Here is a 19,210-nt window from a genome sequence, read left to right as displayed (position 1 = left end):
GAATTTTTCTATGTTTTAAAATGCACAATTTTAAAATATTGCGATTTAAAATGCACAATTTTAAAGGCTAAACTACGATTTTAAAAGTCAAATTATAATTTTGTCAACGGTTTAACTACGCCTTTAAAAATCATATTTTCAAATCATTATTTTTAAATCCCACTTTTTGAGATTGCAAACCCAAACAAATCCTCAATGGAAATTGATAATGAATGACTTTTATTCGCCGAAGAAGCTAGCATAGACTACAATTTAGCATAATTATTGTTTTTTTAATATTCTTTTGAGATTTTGAATTTTAATGTTAATTAGATGCATTATACGGTAATTAAACAAATCTGGGAAAGAGTTCAACAACAAGAAGGTTTTGGTTGTTGGGTCTGGGAATTCTGGAATGGAAATCGCCTTGGACCTTGTCAATCATGGTGCCAACACTTACATTATTGTTCGAAGCCCTGTATGAATATCATATCAATCCTTGCTCTGTTTTTTCTTCTCTTTTTTTATAAACCGGATTATCCGGGTCGGGTGAACTTGACCCTAAATGTCAAGGGAGATGATGTACATGGCGTTAGTTTTATTGAAGCGATTTGAGGTAGGCACGGTGGACTCGTTGCTGGTGATGATGAGCAAGGTGGTTTATGGAGATCTGAGCAAGTACGGAATAAGAAGGCCTAGTGAGGGTCCTTTCTATATGAAGGATAAGTACGGCAAGTATCCGGTGGCCGACGTCGGAGCCTATGAAAAGATCAAGGCCGGAGAAATTCAGGTAAGAGTTTTAACTTCTACTTATTTAGGTCGATCGTCAGCTTAGCCATAACTTCACCGTTAAGTTTGGTGACCATGTTTGTGGTTGAGTAAAAAGCATTTTACTTCAATCTCTCTTTTGCATTTTTTTTTTTTTTTTTAAATATATATTGGGATCCTGAATTTTATAGAAAATTTGAGTATTTTAAGAGAGGAAGAGGTGACTCGCCAATCCCGAGTCGTAAATTATGCATTTTAAACTATTCGAAATAAATGTTTAGATTAAGTAATCCTCGTAGCCCATTTTTTTGACCGCTAAATTCTGAACAATCTAATAACAGAAAATCGCAGTCTACTATCCATACAAATATATAAGTAGTTTAACTACTTTTGACCTTCATAGTCCATAAACTGATAAATGCCAAGGGGTTGACCTTCAAGCCTTCATGCTCAGAAAAAAAACACAAGTTAGGAAATCAATGGTGGCAGCATTGGCACCTAAGCAAATGATGCATATTCATAGGGTTGGCAATTTGTGTTCGTATATCAAGTTTAGATTGTGTAAAGACACGTATAAAATACTATATAGGTTAACCATAACTCGATATATTTAATTAAACGAATGAAACCCTTCAATCCTAACTCTTTAATTGTGCATGTCATTATGTCATGTGTTGGGGTTTGGGTCGTGTCGAATCATAGATATAAAATTATATGGGTCAATCATAACTAAACTCATTTAATTAAACGGATCAGACTCACCAACCATAACTTTTAAATTTTGTATTAAATTTGTATTAAATTCATAAACTGTGTCAAAAATTTATCAGTTCTTATTTCTTTTAATAACGGAGTTGTTGACTGACCCTGCATGGCATGATGTATATTCGCAGGTGATACCAGCAGAAATAGCAAGCATGAGTGGGAAGGAGCTGCTTTTCGAGGACGGCAAGTCACGTTCATTTGATACAATTGTTTTCTGTACCGGTTTCAAGAGGTCCACAAACTTGTGGCTCAAGGTAAAGCTACTTCTTGTGATTACTTGTTAAGTTGTCCAATCTTGTCTCTCAAACAAAAAAAGGAAAAAAAAGATGTTCTAAAATAGCTGTACTCCTGGTTAGAAAGATTGTTAAACGCGGATTCCGCTCATCTTTGCGTGTTAAATATGAGTTGTATCGAGACATATTTGTTCCTTATGTTAAATGTCGTATTATTTTGAACAGGGGGATGATTATCTTTTGAACAAGAACGGGCTTCCGAAGCCAAGTTACCCTAATCACTGGAAGGGAAAGAATGGCCTATACTGTGTCGGATTTTCAAGAAAAGGGCTTTATGGAGCTAGTACTGATGCACAAAATATAGTTGATCATATCAAGTCCCTCATGTAAAAAAATGTTATGTTCCGCATAAAATTCTGAAATAATCTTTTTTATTTTCAATGAATTGTCTTTGTGGACGATGAGGCTAATAATACTCATTATGCTCTAAAGAATTGTATTTTAGTATTGTTAATTACTGATGTGATATTGCCAACTTACCTTGATAGAAACTTGGGATTTGGATGATCGATTCTTGAGTTTAATAAAGTAATAAAAGAATCTTATCATGAGTTCTTGGAGTAATCAATATGGGAAACTAGAAGTAGATCCCATACCCTAAGTTTCATATGTTTGTTGATTTCTATAGATTTATGTTTCCTTAAAGAACAACCTAGTAGATACGATGTTAAATCCTTTAGGGAAGAAAAGAATTAGAGTAGATATCATACCTAATTCATTGCTTAGGGAAATCGATAGCTTAAGGAGTAGATACCATACTCTTATGTTGACAAGCATTAAATACATCAACATGATTGAAACATTGGCGTATTTGTATCTTAATTAGTCTGATTAGTGGTGGATATCAACTCTCTAACTTTTTCATTATCTTTATCTCTTTCAACATTGGTGACAATTTGGCAAATTAATTTGGAAAATCAGTTTTAAACAAAATCAACAATCTTTCGTGGGAATGATCTCATACTTGCACCATATACTATCGTTTTGATATCGTGCACTTGCGAGTAAAACGCACCGGTTATTCGCCTATTAATGTAGGTGGGTATTTGGCACAACACCACATAACAGCCTCCAAAAAATTTCACTTCATCCTATCATATGCGTTATTCATATCTAACTTTAGACCCATATAACCCACTCTGCTCCACATTCTAGTATGCATTATATGGTAACTAAGTTGTATTACAAATTTTAAACATAGAAGGTACTAAAAAAAAAAAAAAATTACTTTATAAGAACTTAAGTGAATACAAGGAAGGACTTATCATAGTTGGTTTACTCAGGCTAATTAGTATGCAATAAGGGTGACAATTTGTGTTCTTATATTATGCTCAAGTCGTGTTAAAACATGAGTATAAGACTATATAAGTCAATTTTAACCTAACTCATTTAATTAAACAGTTAAACACTTCAATCGTAATCATCTAATTTCATGTTAAGTTGACGAGTTGCGTAAAAAATTATCACTCTAATATCTCATTTCGAAGCATATGTATAAAATTATGACATATGTCAAATTTTAACCAATTAAATGAATTAGACCTTTCGACCATAACCCACTAATTTCTTGTTTCTGTGTATGTTAGATTCATGGTTGCGTCAAAAATTATTGTAAACTTTAATATGCATGAAACTCGAGAAATATGACTCTAAAATTAATTTGAAGATATTTTTTTGTAAGATAATTTAATAAAAATCAAGATTTGGCTGGCCCCCACATACCTAGCTATTACAAATCAAATCTGGGTCATCCTTGCTGTACCCTCTCGAGTGATGACAACTACATTCGTTTAATTTTCCTTTCAATCCAAGGAAACAAAAATATATATTTAAAAAAAATAAAATAAAAAAATAAAAACAAAAACAAAACAAAACCAGATGCATAGAAAACCACAATTCCACAGCCCTTCTTATCATCCATGTTTCCTCCTCTGCAATAACAAAAGGGAGCTCTGGTAGAATGCAGGAACAAGTAGCAATAATCATCGGAGCTGGCCCATCTGGGCTTGCCACGGCGGCGTGCTTCAGCCGCCTATCAATCCCATACATAATACTCGAGAGAGAAGATTGTTTCGCTTCTCTCTGGAAGAAATATGCCTACGACCGTCTCCAGCTCCACCTTAGAAAGCAATTCTGTGAACTCCCCCACATGCCATTCCCGGCGTCTTTTCCGACGTACGTACCAAAAAGCATGTTCATCCAATACTTAGACGACTATGTCTCCCATTTCAACATTAATCCCCTGCACAGGAGGACCGTTGAGTCCACAGAGTACGATGAGGTCTCCAAGACATGGCAAGTGAAGGCAAGAAATGCAGGCTCCGGTGAGGTTGAGGATTATCGCGGGAAGTTTTTGGTGGTGGCGACCGGGGAAGCTACAGATCCTTATACGCCGGAGATTGAGGGATTGGACACTTTCTCCGGTGAGATTCTTCATTCTACTCAGTTCAAATCTGGGAAGGAGTTCAACGGCAAGAAGGTTTTGGTTGTTGGGTCTGGGAATTCTGGAATGGAAATCGCCTTGGACCTTGTCAATCATGGTGCCAACACTTACATTATTGTTCGAAGCCCTGTATGAATACCATATCAATCCTTGCTCTGTTTTTTCTTTTCTTTTTTTATAAACCGGAATTATCTGGGTCGAGTGAACTTGCACCTAAAAATTTATATATGTATATATATATATATGCAGGTTCATTTTCTGTCAAGGGAGATGATATACATGGGGTTAGTTTTATTGAAGCGATTTGAGGTAGGCACGGTGGACTCGTTGATGGTGATGATGAGCAAGGTGGTTTATGGGGATCTGAGCAAGTATGGAATAAGAAGGCCTAGTGAGGGTCCTTTCTATATGAAGGATAAGTACGGCAAGTATCCGGTGGCCGACGTCGGAGCCTATGAAAAGATCAAGGCCGGAGAAATTCAGGTAAAGAGTTTTAACTTCAACTTATTTAGGTCGATCGTCAGCTTAATCATAACTTCACAGTTAAGTTTGGTGACCATGTTGGTGGTTGAGTAAAAAGCATTTTACTTCAATCTCTCTTTTGCCTTTTTTTTTTTTTAAAAAATTGTTATCATGAATTTTATAGAAAATTTGAGTATTTTAAAAGAGGAAATAAATTATGCATTTTAAACTATTCAGAATAAATGTCTAAATTAAGTAATTCTCTAATAGAAAATCTCAGTCTACACTCCATGCTAATATATAAGTGGTTTAACTACTTTTGACCTTCAAAGTCCTAAACTGATAAAAGCCGATGAGTTGACCCTCAAGTCTTCATGGCTAAGAAAAATAAAAATAAAAAAAAAGTTACGAAATCAATGGTGGCAGCTTTAGCACGTAAGCAAATGAGGCATATCCATAGGGTTGGCACTTGTTCGTATGTTGAGTTCAGATCGTGTCGAGACATATATAAAATATTATATAGATTAACCATAACTCGACTTATTTAATTAAACGGATCAAACATTTTAACTCTAACCCTTTAATTTTGTATGTCATTACGTTACATGTTGAGTTTGGGTTGTGTCGAAGCATAGATATAAAATTATATGAGTCAATCATAACTAAACTCATTTAATTAAATGAGTCAGACTCATCAATCATAACTTTTAAATTTAGTGTTAAATTTGTATCAGATTCATAAACTGTGTCAAAAATTTAGCAGTTCTTATTTCTTTTAATAACGGAGTTGTTGATTGGCCCTGCATGGTATGATGTATTCGCAGGTGATACCAGCAGAAATAGCAAGCATGAGTGGGAAGGAGCTACTTTTCGAGGACGGCAAGTCACGTTCATTTGACACAATTGTTTTCTGTACCGGTTTCAAGAGGTCTACGAGCTTGTGGCTCAAGGTAAAGCTACTTCTTTTGATTACTTATTAAGTTGTCCAATCTTGTCTCTCAAACAAAAAAAAAGAACATAAAAAGATGTTCTACAATAGCTGTACTCCTTTCTAGAAAGATTGTTAAACTTCATTTTTGCGCGTTAAATTTGAGTTGTATTGAAACATGTTTGTGTCTTATGTTAAATGTCGTATTATGTTGAGCAGGGAGATGATTATCTTTTGAACGAGGACGGGCTTCCAAAGCCAAGTTACCCTAATCATTGGAAGGGAAAGAAAGGGTTATACTGCGTCGGATTTGCAAGAAAAGGGATTTATGGAGCTAGCACTGATGCACAAAATATAGCTGATCATATCAAGTCTCTCTTGTAAAAAAATGTCATGTTCCGCATAAAATTCTGAAATAAACTTTTTATTTTCAGTGAATTGTCTTTGTGGACGATGAGGCTAATAATACTCATTATGCTCTAAAGAATTTTATTAATTACTGATCTGATATTGCCAACTTACCTCGATAGAAACTTGGGATTTGGAAACCCGAGAAGCAAATTAAATTAGATGAAGTTGGGGGAGGAATATTAATTTAAAAATAGACGCGGCTGTGGCTGACAACCTTACAGTTTTGAGCAGTGTCACTGGGCCTCTCTTGTATTTGATGTCGGGTGGCAGTTCGTCTCTTTCGATAGCTGCTTGGGTTCCTAAATCACAACATCCAATCCATCCATCCATGCCAAGTGGCTGTGTGCCAACCGTGAATTGGCTACCTTTTTTTATCTGGATCAAACAAAAACACGATTTCTTTTTCTTTCTTTCTCTTTTTGAGCCACAAAAGAAGACGAAAGTTGACCCACTTCTTTTGACCCTCTTGTTGCCATTTGGAAGGACAAGAACCTGTTGGTCATGAACTTCCTTGACGTTCGACAGTCATCGCTTTGCTGTCGGCATTGCAATCGTTTATGATAGTTGTTTCCGATTTGGAGCCTTTTTTGGGTGTGTATTTTAGAGACCGAAAAATGAATTTAATGTTCAAAAAGTTCATTTGAAAAAATAAAAATACCCGTTTTTAGTAAACGAAACTGAAAGCGCTTTTAAGAGCCAAAAAATAATCAAAACACTCTTTTGACAAAAGTTTAAAAATGAAATTTTTGTCAAAAAAACGTTTTTTTATTTTTTTATTTTATTTAAAAGCTTTATTTCTTAAATACAATTCTAAACAAGCTCTTAGTCTCCTTGGCACAAGTGTGTTTGAGTTTTTTGATGATGGTGGCTTAGTTTTGGGTATAGACGGTGAGTTGGATTTTGGTTTTTGAATGGTAGTGGTTTTCTGTTGGGGTTGGATTGTTAGGTCAAATTCATTGCCCATATGCACCAGGTGAATAAGCTCAAGGAGCAAAACATCACAATGGTTGTTGGGTCATCATGACAAAACACAAAACATAGGAAATGATAAATCGAATAGGTTCGCAAAAGAACCTAGGCTTCTAGTTTCATAAAGGTAACCTAGACCTTTAAAGGTTTGAAGATAATAATCAACCATGCTTTCTTATTGATAGGGTTACATCACTTTTGTCTATAGAAAAAGCTTAAAAAAGCTTCTTAGAAAAATCCTCATTTTCAAGCTTCTACCAAAATGTAACTTTGAACTTTTTTAGAGCCACAAAAAAAAAAAAAAAAAAAAAAAAAAAGCTTTTTAAGGTTTTTACCAAACATAACAATTTTTGCCTCAAAGAACTTCTTAAAGTACTAAAAAGCTCTTTTTAAGTGCCTACTGTGCCTTTCTCAAATAGGCTCTAAGTGGCTGTGTCGAGGGCAGTTACCATTACATCATTTGCTTTCAGGGGCCCATAAAAATACCTTGTAACCTACTATGCTCTACCTATTCGAAATAATAGATGTAGAAAATTGTTACAATCAAAACTTCACCCTCACTACAAATTCCTCTCCCCCCCCCCCCGGGAAAATATAAATTAAAAAAAGAAAAAGAAAGACCTAAAGAATGTTACAGCAGGGAAAAAGAGCGCATGCTGTGGAGTAGTAACCAATTAGGCCACTATACTTCCCAAGAATGGCTGCTATAAGAAATTTAAGATTTACCTCTCAACATATGGTAACTATGCCCAGAGGAGTCCGTCTATGCCAATTTCCAAATTTGAAACCGGGCTCTCCCCAAAATCCTGATCTATTGCTTGGTTGTCTCTCCATAAATCTACATATGGCTCCAACAGATCAGAGGATCTTTCTGATGGGATCCCATAATCTTTGAGAATGCAGGATGAAGCAGAAGTAGCTGCTTCTCTCTCCAAAACAGCAATGTAATTGTCTTCAAATTCAAAAACTAGATGCTTGTCTTTGCATGCTGATCAAGGTCAGAGATAACCATAAGAAATGAGAGCAAGAAAAGAATGGACAGGAAACAGACAAGGGATGTTACCACTTACAATCTATAAGGTGTGCTAGGTGATGGATGTTCTTTATTCGACTTCCATTGAATTTCAGAACCTGCAATTGTTTTTGTCTGAGTATATTTATATGAAAGTGGCAGTGGATGTCAAAGTACTATGTAACTTACTTGCTGATTGCTCATATCCTCGTACCCAATGTTCACGTCACTTGCTAAGACCTATGAATGTAAAAGAAGATAAGCGAAACTGTACTACAAACATGAGCATGTAATCAATAGGGGTATTAAAGTGGCTGACAGTATGTAGGGGTTAACTTAGGTTGGACTCGCTGTTGGTTTGTCCACCTTGGTTTAGTATCAAATCTAAGTAAATCCCCTTCCCCTTGGGTTAAAGGGCCACCCATCGAAAGGTTGCTATAAACATTATTAAAAGGACAAAAAAAAAAAAATCAATTTCCTAGAAGAACGGTGGTTCAATGCAATGGGATATGATTCTTCTCTAATGAAATGAAGAAATAATAATGACACAGAACCTCTGCCAGTTCTTTGAGCTAATGACAGAAGCACAGAAGAAAATAGCATTAAGTTATACATGTATGACAGGATTTTTCGTAGAGTACAACCATTATCTCAATAATCCATGCCTATTGTTCGAGAACATAGCATGTAGCTAACCTGTGATAAGATCACAATCTGTTCCCCTTTGAACCTCGCCAAGGAATAACGTGCCTTTGCCAGTAGTTTCAACTAACCACAAGAACGACCAACTAATCAAACTTCAAACCAATATTATGCAATTTGGTAATAAAATATCAATTTGGACTACTATTGTGCTTAAAGGTGTCCTTTACAATTTACAACTTACCCCTATAGTCTCTTCACACTCCTCACTGACCAAAAAAAACAGAACATTAGTTAGTCATCAGAATTGATAAATGTTCAAAAATAACACTTGTGTGTGTGTTTACGGGAAAAAGGAAAATGGCTCTATGAAGAGGTTTTATACATTGCTGAGTGCCAGGAACTGAAAAAAACAAAACAAAACAAAAACAAAAACAAAAAACATACTCTATCAGTGGTTCTGAGAGTGGGGTAAACACCAAACCAGCAATTATTAGATAAGAAGGCTGATCTCCATCAATATGATAGGGAACCTTCAAGTAAGGACACAAGGAACCAAACTAATTAGCATCGGGGCATGAAACTTACAAGTGAAACTAATGCATTCCATCATTAAATACCGAATCAATATTCTAATCGCATACCAAATGCACTCGAGGATTCAAAACCGCTTGAACTTTCATGAACTTTCCTGCTCTAATTATACCAAGCTCTGCTACATCACCAGCAAATCTGTACAAGAGAATCATTATTCAAGATGACAACATAATCATGGATACGGCATTAAAAAAAACTTCAGGAAAGAATCATCACGGATGTCCAGGGGCATGAAGAGACTGAAAAAAAAAAAAAAAAGAACAAGTCTTAGATTTAGTTAAATAATCCTCGACGTAGGGCCCTTTACTTTTGACTAATGAGGTAGCGAAACGCAATACGCTCATTGGATCGGAATGGCACTGTTCCTTCACATCCCACACGAACATCATCAAAGCTTACAATCACATCCCCCTGAAAAGAGCAAGTACTATTAAAGTTTCTAACATATATAGTAGTCAGCATTCTTTGGAATGCTATGGAAAAAAGCACCCAAATCTGAAAAAGCATATAGCATATTAGCCTTTTCTTTTTATCTTAGGCAAGGTTGTTCTATTAGGTCAATAAAACTATGAACAATTACAAAAATTGTTCAACTATGAATCACATATGCAAAAATAAGGATAATGCAGTAAAGATGTCCATAGTTTATATGATTATGCTTTGTAGTCCAAGATGGACCAAACTAAATCAAAATGCCCCATTTAAGATTATGCTTTGACACCAGAGCTAACTTAAGAGCTTCTTCTATTAACACATCTATTGCCATTGGCTTTTCTCCTATTATTGTAGCTAGGGTGAGCAAATACCCGCAGAACCCGACCCACCCGCCCCGCCCGGTTTCCCTCACAAAAAAGTAGATTCGGGTTAAATATTAGGATATCCGCACATGGCGGGGCGGATTGCGGGTATCATTTTTAAAATTTTCCGGGTACCCGCCCCGCCCCGCAATATAACCCAACCCTAAAAAAAAAACCTAATACCCACAATAACCCATCATATCTTCACTTCACGCCACCTCTCATCATCATCTTCTTATTTTTCATTTTCTTCTTCTTCTCTCTCTCTCCAGAATCTGCTTCTTCTTTCTTCTTCTCTGCACCTCTCTTTTTTCTTCTTCTTCTTCTTCTTCCTTCTCCTCTGCACCTCACTCTCATCGGCGCCTCTCTCTCTCTCTCTCTCCTGCGGCTCTCTCCCTCTCCCTCTCCCTCTTCCTCTCTCTCTAGCGGTCTCGTCTGCAGCTCTCTGAGTCTTGGGTTCCAAACCCGCGTCACCCGCCCAAATCCGCATCACCCACCCCACTCTGCCCCGCAAACCCCAAAACCCAGCGGATATTGTTGATTATAGCCGTGTTGCGGGTCTCATTTTTAGTACCCGCAACCTGCGGGGCAGGTTCTGAAAATGCTCAATATCCGACCCGTGCTCACCCCTAATTGTAGCTTTTGACTTTACATAGTTATTTCAAAACAGCTTCCAAAGTATTCATAACATAAGGTCTAATATGCTATATATGTTGAGAAGCACTAATGATCCAAGGACCCTTTTTGGTGACTGTTTTAGAATGTAAAAGTGCAATTCAGTTTATCAAGTTCTGCAAGCTGCAAATGGCAAACACACCTCCTTTAACACATTATTTGCATCAGAAGTGGGTTCAACTCTCCGTACCAGTACACCCTGCAGAAGACAGATATTGTGAGGAGACATGTGAGAAACCTAAACTAATTGACAGACATAGGGCTACCAAGTTCACATACAGATAGGGGTGAAACTAAGATTTTAGATGTGGGGGGACAAAAAAAAAAATTTTTTTAAATAAAGGGGTAAAAATTTGATTTTAGAATTATAGGGGTATTTTTAAAAACATTTGGAGAACATTTTGGAAAAGCCCCCCAAGCCTTCCGCCATTGCAGATAAGGATAAAAATTGATATCGTGTTTGTGAATTCATAGCAATTGATATCTCTGAAAACATTTTTAGAACTTTATATTACTCCAGCAGATTCAAGAAACCCTTCTAAACTAGGTAAATAGACATACCTCATTAGACTGTACTCTTAAACATGCACGTAGGGCTGGATTCTCCAACTTTTGCAACAATACACCAAGGCAAGGAAAACCTGAAAGTTAATCTTTGATATATTATTAGGACATTTTCATGTCAAACCAAGTTAAATTACTGGGTATATATATATATATAGAGAGAGAGAGAGAGAGAGAGTAAAACCAGTGATAGGAGGAGCTGCATGTGGCTCATCGATATTTAAAGGGATTGATGCTAGTAAGATCTATTACTTCCATAACTCAGTTGCATTTATCTTTGCTTATGTCTAACTATAAATCAAGTGTTCATGTGCATTACAAGTAAGCACAAAGACCCAGAGACATTAACAAATGTATAATCTCTACAATAAAAATTCCTATGAAGAAACAACAGCTTTATTGGATAGGGATTGATGCTAGTAAGATCTATTACTTCCATAACTCAGTTGCATTTATCTTTGCTTATGTCTAACTATAAATCAAGTGTTCATGTGCATTACAAAGTAAGCACAAAGACCCAGAGACATTAACAAATGTATAATCTCTACAATAAAAATTCCTATGAAGAAACAACAGCTTTATTGGATGGGTTAGAGTAGGTCATGCTTCGAAGGGTGATGGAATTGTTGGATAGCTAGAGAGGTCAGGTTGGAAGCTGCTGCAATATAAATGTTTGGAGGATGGCTCCTTTGTGCTTAATGTGGTGTATTTTGGAGAGAATGTAATACTCAAAGCTTCGAAAATCGTGAAAGAACACTATTAGAGTTAAAAACTATTATGTTCAAATCACTTTTTGTTTGGATAGCGACTTACAATAGCTCTTTCTTTCTAATTTTCCAAAACTTTTCTTCTCTTTAGTTGGGGGTCTCTCTTGTATACTTTCGGTGTACTTAGGTTGCACTCCTATGTGCATTCTAATAAGATTGAATTACTTATCAAAAACAGCTTTACTGGAAAATGGTAGTGACAAGAAGTATTGACTTAATTATTAAGAAACAAAACAAGAATAAAAAAAACTAGCAAACAAACCAAAAGATTTATAGAGCAGGGAAGTATCATAAAAGCCAAAAGGGAATGGCTAGGCTAAATCCACCATGGTTTGGGTTGAGTTCAAACTGTCAACTGTGATGCAAAAAGTTATAGTTTACCCACTTGAAACCTGATTGTACTTGCTTTTTAATCATAATTTAAATGTTTTTAATATGTAATTCTTCTTATTAGAAAGCGCGAACAGGCGTAATCCAAGTACACAGAAAGTATACAAGAAAGGCCCTCAACTAGGGAGAACTAAAAGAAGATGAATCCATAAAATCTAAGAGACTGGAAAAACGAGAATTGGTGTTACTCATAAGTTTAATGTATTTAGATTGGAATGTGATTGCCTTTATATTTTCTGAACTTTCTTTTTGAGGCAAGTGACTTACACATGCAAGTTTTACAGATTTGGAGCTAAAAAAATTCAAAGATGTGATTGGATGTGATCTAATAGAGATAAAGTGCGATTTTTAAACACACAGTAACGAATCAAACTGGACCCAAACCACAGGTGAATAAAATATGACTTTATAGAGTAGCTAGGCGTACAAAGTATAATTGACAAGTTAGTCTTCGAATAAGTAGCCTCACCTATTAAATTGACTAGAATTTAAGACACTTTGAGAATCATGTAAAGATAAACATGAATTTACATCCTTAAATTGATATGAGCCCAAGTGGTGGAGGCCTTGGTCTTAAGGTTTGCTCCCTTCAACGTTCAAGGTTCAACACCTCGTGGGTGCAAACAATCTCTTAGGGCCACACCTCCTGGTGAAAAGCCAGTGAATTAACCAATTCCGTGTAAGAAAACTTTTGAGGGTGCGGTGCACGGGACCGGAGTTTACTTTGCAGGGGTGGGTCCAAAGGGCCCTGCCTTGGATAGGTTCCCCGACATAAAAAATAAATAAATAATGCCTTCTGCTTACTCGATCTTTAGTGCAGTATCATTCTTATCCAAAATGCCTACAAATACATAGATCTTGCAGAAAAAAGAACCCTAATTGTGCCTTATATATAGATGAAGGTCAAGAAGAGTTTCTCACCCGTGTATTTCCCATTCTTTTCATAGTCCTCAAGAAAATGAGACACAACTGTAGTTGGAATTACATATCCAATATTCTCAGCCTCTTCAGATCTGTAAACCTAAAGGAAATGTCTCATAAAAACATAATAGACCAAAAAACACATGCATCCGAACAAAAAAACAAGTGGCCTTTGCACCAGGCAGGAGCAAAAGCTACAGAGAATTATTGATCAATAAAACTAAGAAAATGGCATGGCATAACAGATGTTAACTTTGATAGCGCGCCACAAAATGTACCTGAAATGCCACTCCAATGCACTCCCCCTGGTCATTGAAAGCAGGGCCACCACTATTACCTAAAATCTAGCAAGTATAAGCAGTTGCCATCACACAGATATGGAATAATGTTTGGGCTTACCAAAAAGAAAAATGATACTGAGAGGAAAAAGGAAGGGGGTGAAGGGGGATAACTTGTAATATTTTGAGCAGTTGAATACAAGCGCCTTCCAAAAGGAAAATGCATTATTTGGAAAGGTTTCGACTTGGAAGGATTAAGAAAATAAACTTAAGTTTTTTACCCACCAGGATTTATGGCCGCATCAATTTGAATTCCTAACAAATCAGATGATCCATGGGCATATGATGTAACCTGATGATAGATAGAGTTGGTAAGAAACTTGATATTATATTTTTGTTTAATGGCAATCTGGGATAGACATAACCAAGGGCATCAAAGTGACTAGAAATCAAACCTCTATGCGTGATACAACTCCTTTTGTCACTGATATGGTGTCCCCTCCAAGGGGATATCCGACAACAGTAACTGCATCCTACCCATTGATAAAGCAGCACAAAAAGCAGTTTAATAGATTTGCCTAGAATAGATGTTTACAGCACACATAAAGAGGATTTCCTTTCTATGAAGTAAGAATCTTCAAAAAATAGCAGCAATTTTTCACGTTTCCATAATATATGCAAGTTAAATAACCTTAGCACAAGTGGTATATCAGATTAAGAGAAAGGAGCTATACTCAACCCTATAACATTTGATGTCAAGTTTGGATTAGGTGGACAAATATAGCTTTTAATCATACAACGGATAGAGTTCTTTGAGTTCAGAGGATCATTAGTTAAATGCTAAATATAGACTTTTATCATGCAATAGAGCTATGAAATTTGGTTATATGTCCTAATTATACTGAACCGGAAATCATCCTTTCAATTAAGGTGAACAACTCAACCCAAGGCGTGTTGATTATTGAAGAATGAGGTACACATGACAACATGCCTCTAACAAAATGGGGTAATTTAGACCTGAAGACATGGCAAGCGCCCAAAATTGAGTGATTCTGCTCCCTCCCAAAATTCCTTGCTTTCTACTGAAAGCAACGCTATATCGCAATCAACACCCCTGGCTAAAACCTGTAGATAAGATCACTGTGAATAAGTAAAATAAACTCTATCAAAGCGAATAAGCTTGGCACCATCTTGACTGAAATTTGAGGACCTACTCAATAGCCTTTAACAGTTATGTGGTTAAAAATTATCTTCCGATTTGGTTTTCAATTTGGTTTTCCTATCCGATAAGAAGCAAAACAAGTTATAGAAGTCCAAGCACATCCAAGTCCCTTAACAACCATTAATGTAAAACACATATGATGCAACTTAGGAGTATAATACCATCTTATAAATGTACCATAAGGACCATACCATCTGAAACTGAAAAACTTAAGCAAGCACTCAGTCCAAGCAACTCAGCACCTTGCTTGACTAGCGTGACTGTAAAAAATTAACAAGATTGAGTTGACCTCAAGGACTACAAGTTCAGCTATACATCGCAAATCAAAGCATAATCATCAAAAAGGTTAACGATCCTATATTGCCTAAAATATTGGTCAAAAGGTACATCAGCTGTAAACAAATACCTCAAATGTCATTAAAGACAATGTTCATCCAAAACAAATTTTATCCCATATAAATCTTGGCTTACTTTTTTCATTCAACTTTAACCTTGTCTTTTGACAATTAATCTCAATCCCAGTAATTGTATTTGATTTTAGTCTCGTTTGCTTTGACCCAACCACAGAATTTTAAGAATTAAATCCCTTTTGACAAACTTGTAACAGATGGACCCTTATAACCAAAACCACTGATACTCACATCCATGGAATCCATTACAAATCCCAGGGAATCCATCCATGCTCACTTCTGTTCCACATGCAATACATCAATTCATAATGACTCTTTACTGTATGGTTTGTGGTTTTGTACCTTCAGATATTATGAAGATAAATAAAATCATACTACTCTTGTAGGATTCTCAGCCTCAAAAGATAATTATCATCGAGAAGAATCATAATGTTGTGATTTTTGAGAAACATACTCATAAAGCACAGCAGTATTTCTGTAGGAGCAATACCTTAGCCACATATTTTGTATCATCTCCTCTTCTCTTCACTTTGACCTGAAATAATTGAAATAATAATAATTAATTAATTAATTAATTTGTATTAAAACCCCAGACATTACAAGGTAAACTAACAGAAAATAAAATAAATATCTGATGAAGATTAACACCGAGATAATTAACAATTGGACTTGTGAATCTCTGCCCTAGTTCCTGAACAGAAAATACTTCATTGAAAAGATAATTCAAAGGGTCCAGGTGATGTTGAGGAAGTTGGGGCGTTATATGCAAGGGGCTGCATAGTTAGAATTTGATCTTAGCTATCTACTTCTAGTTATAGCAGTCAATAGAAGCTCCACATGCAAGGTGCTGCATTCATTGTTTTAATGGGTATTTTGAAAAGTTTAGACATAGTGATTTATATATGCAACTGGTTTTATCATAGTGTTTTGACATATTAGTAAATTACCTGTGTATGATATTCAACACAATGTGCATTTGTCAGAAGTTTCCCATCCCCAATCATAAAAGCACTGCATAAAAGAGAGGGCCAAAATAAAAAAGCTTATAAGACTTTGTGAATAACAGTAGTTAATTACAGACACAACGAGTAAACCACAAGACTATAAAAAAAAAAAAAATCAAAGCAAGTGGCTTAACTACTTAATTGAAGTACTTTCCACATTCTTCAAGAGCAACTAGCAGCTAAAGATTTAAACTTGCCTTCCAGTGCTTGTAAATTGTCTTTGTTTTTGCCAAGGAAGGGAATAATCTGGGGCAGTATGGGTGCAGTAAACCTAGACAAATGCCAAAGTCACTAATTCTTATCAAAACTAATATATAGCAAATAACTATAATGCAATTACTGACAGATACTACAAAATTTGACACATTAAACATACAAATCATCCTTAATGAACTAACGTTGAGAATATATTTAATGTGAAAAGAAAAATTCTCTCTACACAGAGAGGAGTCCAGCATCCCTCAATGGATCCTTTGGCATGATATAACTGTAACCACCACCCCCCCCCCCCCCCCCCCCCCCCCCCCGAAAAAATATATAGCAGTTTTATGTACCTTGCCCAATTTTACAGCAGAAGCAGTTTATTTTGGAAAGAGCTCAGGAAGCATTCTTTACTCATCCTTGGAACATAATATAACTCTTTAGACCAGAATGAGCAATGGGCTTTGTGCACTGTAGGTACTCCCCATACCCAAAAAAACAATTGTGTAGATAACTTGAGTGGTTATCCCCAATATCCAATTAGCACTTTTGCTAGAATACTTTAGACTACAAGAGGTCATACTATATGCACAGTGAATTTATCATAAGCCAAGGGACTGATCAGTTATTATGGTACTAGATATAGTCTAATGACTGAATTGTCTAAAGGACCCGCATGAGCTTTGCATCTTAGTGTACATAATATGAGGAAGGAAGTTACCTCAACACATATGAGCTACCCCAATTACAAATATATGAAGGTACTATGCATGAAAAAGTTCAAGAAAAGTGTGATGTCCGGCTCCACCATCACTTAGCAGAGAATGAGTTGAAAACAATGGTTTAAAACTTTTACCTTCACAACAGCATTAAGAAAAGCTCCATCTTGAAGATTCCCTGGTTCCACCTGAAATCAATGGAATCACTTTGTATGGAAAAAGAGTGAAAGGAGATGACCACGATTAAACTTGTTTAAAATTGTTAAATTTTATAAAATACACGAAGGAGAAAGATGATAGAAATTTGTGATATAACAGATCTCGTAAAAAATTATATAAGTAGAGTAAGAATTTTTAGAAAGTAAAATCTCTAGATCTTGAGAACCAAGTCATAATGTGGAAGGTTCGTCACAAGGAAACGTGCATTAAGAACAAATTTCCGTACATCAGGAAAATGAAAAAAGATGCATTGAATCATCGACACAACCTCATCCTAGAGTAACCTTTGTAAGAATCCTGCAGCCAAGAAGTATATTAATTTCCACTAGTAACTGAACGATAGAGAATGTACCTGCTGTTCCTTCATATCGAACAGGAACTCCTTCTTGTCTTTTTTTTGTGTGCCATATAATTTAAAAGATGTTGATTGAGAACGTTTGATATCCCCTCTACCACTATTTCCATCAGCATATGAACAAGGTCGTTCATCGTTTGACCTTCCAGGAATCTTCTTCTGTGTAACAGCTTCTTTCTGCATGTAGTGAACCAAAATTGTAAACTCAAGTAAGACCTTGAACTAATATTTCAAATACATAGATCACACCAACGAGAGGCACTAACGCAGAGGTTTCACCAATTTTGCTCTCCCACTTTTCCTCTTTACACTCTCTTCCAATGGGCAAGGAGACAATAAAGTTCTTCGAGCTTCAAAATATTGGTCCCCCTAGTTGAGTGTCTCTTTTGTATACTTTATGTGTACTTGGGTTGCACAGGTTCTTCTTTTCGACTAAAATTGAATTACTTATCCCAAAAAAAAAGGGTCCAACCTACCTCACATTCTGGCAACTTGGACCTATGTTTGAGATTATACTCTCTCCTGTTATCTTCTAATATTCTCATTGTCCTGTTACTTTTCTTTTTCTTCTGAGAATGCCTCAAATGTGCAATCGTCTATAGGGTTTTCTCTTTATGTTATATATCATTACACCATATCAAAAGGAAAATATATCTAGCAATTAACCATTGTTACAACACAAACACACACACATGTATAAGCACCCTAACCAACTGCATATGTCTGCTACACGAATCCGATATGTGCACCCATTAGACCTCCAAATATGTTCACAGATACCAATAATACAATATGATAACAGTGACACTATGCACGTGCCGTACACACCTAGATGCTCAATGTCACAATAATTGCTTCAAAAATAAAATTAGCATTTTGCACCAAATTTGCTCCTAATTGTCACATGAATACACAGACACACATAGGAAGAGAGAGAGTGAGAGAGAGGGTTAACCTCTCCGTTAGATTTATAGTTGGACGACGATGACGATGACGACGACGACGACGACGAGCCTCTTTTAGGACTCGAAGCTCCGCGCCTGTGATTGATGGCTTTGGGAGTGATAGAGCCAATAGATCTCTGCGGCGTGGCGAAGAGGCGTTGGGAGGTAAGAGACCCACGGAATTTCACGGTGGAGTTGAGCACAGAGAAGCAGCAGCTTCCAACTACAACGGCCATTTGAAGCTCGCTGTTTCACTTCCAGAACTCCAGTTTCAGTTCTTCCTTATCCTCTGCTTCGCGAAATTGGATTAGGTCGATGATTTTTGGCGCCTCGGCGGTTTTGACCAATCGCGTTGCGTTTTTTTTTTTTTTTTTCTTTGTTACAGCAGAAGTGGGCCTGGAACTTTAAAATCAAAGCCCACTTTAAATGGGATGGGCTAAGTTGAGTACTTGAGTGTTCCAATGAACTCAATGCA

General features: G+C 36.3%; 2 protein-coding genes and 1 pseudogene across 2 annotated transcripts; 2 read left to right on the top strand and 1 right to left on the bottom strand.

Moving 5' to 3' along the window:
- Positions 1-334: 334 nt before the first annotated feature.
- Positions 335-2,135, top strand: LOC132169091 (putative indole-3-pyruvate monooxygenase YUCCA10; annotated as a pseudogene).
- Positions 2,136-3,680: 1,545 nt separating this feature from the next.
- On the top strand, positions 3,681-6,134 carry LOC132171345 (putative indole-3-pyruvate monooxygenase YUCCA10). Its single transcript, XM_059582639.2, has 4 exons — positions 3,681-4,377; positions 4,498-4,731; positions 5,535-5,660; positions 5,858-6,134. The coding sequence occupies exons 1-4, from the start codon at positions 3,766-3,768 to the stop codon at positions 6,020-6,022; spliced, it is 1,137 nt and encodes a 378-aa protein (XP_059438622.1). The 5' UTR covers positions 3,681-3,765; the 3' UTR covers positions 6,023-6,134.
- Positions 6,135-7,319: 1,185 nt separating this feature from the next.
- DEG2 (DEGP protease 2) lies at positions 7,320-19,056 on the bottom strand. Its single transcript, XM_059581390.2, has 21 exons — positions 18,747-19,056; positions 17,789-17,968; positions 17,355-17,405; positions 16,495-16,568; positions 16,241-16,304; positions 15,784-15,828; positions 14,679-14,786; positions 14,117-14,194; positions 13,947-14,013; positions 13,662-13,720; positions 13,384-13,483; positions 11,303-11,382; positions 10,884-10,940; positions 9,577-9,680; positions 9,317-9,404; positions 9,120-9,205; positions 8,917-8,941; positions 8,727-8,798; positions 8,220-8,270; positions 8,089-8,149; positions 7,320-8,006 (listed from the first exon to the last, which is right to left on the bottom strand). The coding sequence occupies exons 1-21, from the start codon at positions 18,969-18,971 to the stop codon at positions 7,762-7,764; spliced, it is 1,920 nt and encodes a 639-aa protein (XP_059437373.2). The 5' UTR covers positions 18,972-19,056; the 3' UTR covers positions 7,320-7,761.
- Between the last annotated feature and the right edge of the window lie 154 nt (positions 19,057-19,210).

This window comes from Corylus avellana, chromosome 1 (assembly GCF_965113065.1).
Source record: "Corylus avellana chromosome 1, dhCorAvel1.hap1.2, whole genome shotgun sequence".
Classification (NCBI taxonomy): Eukaryota; Viridiplantae; Streptophyta; class Magnoliopsida; order Fagales; family Betulaceae; genus Corylus; species Corylus avellana.
The sequence above is the reverse complement of the archived record's forward strand: the minus strand, read 5'-3'. Positions and strand labels throughout refer to the sequence as shown.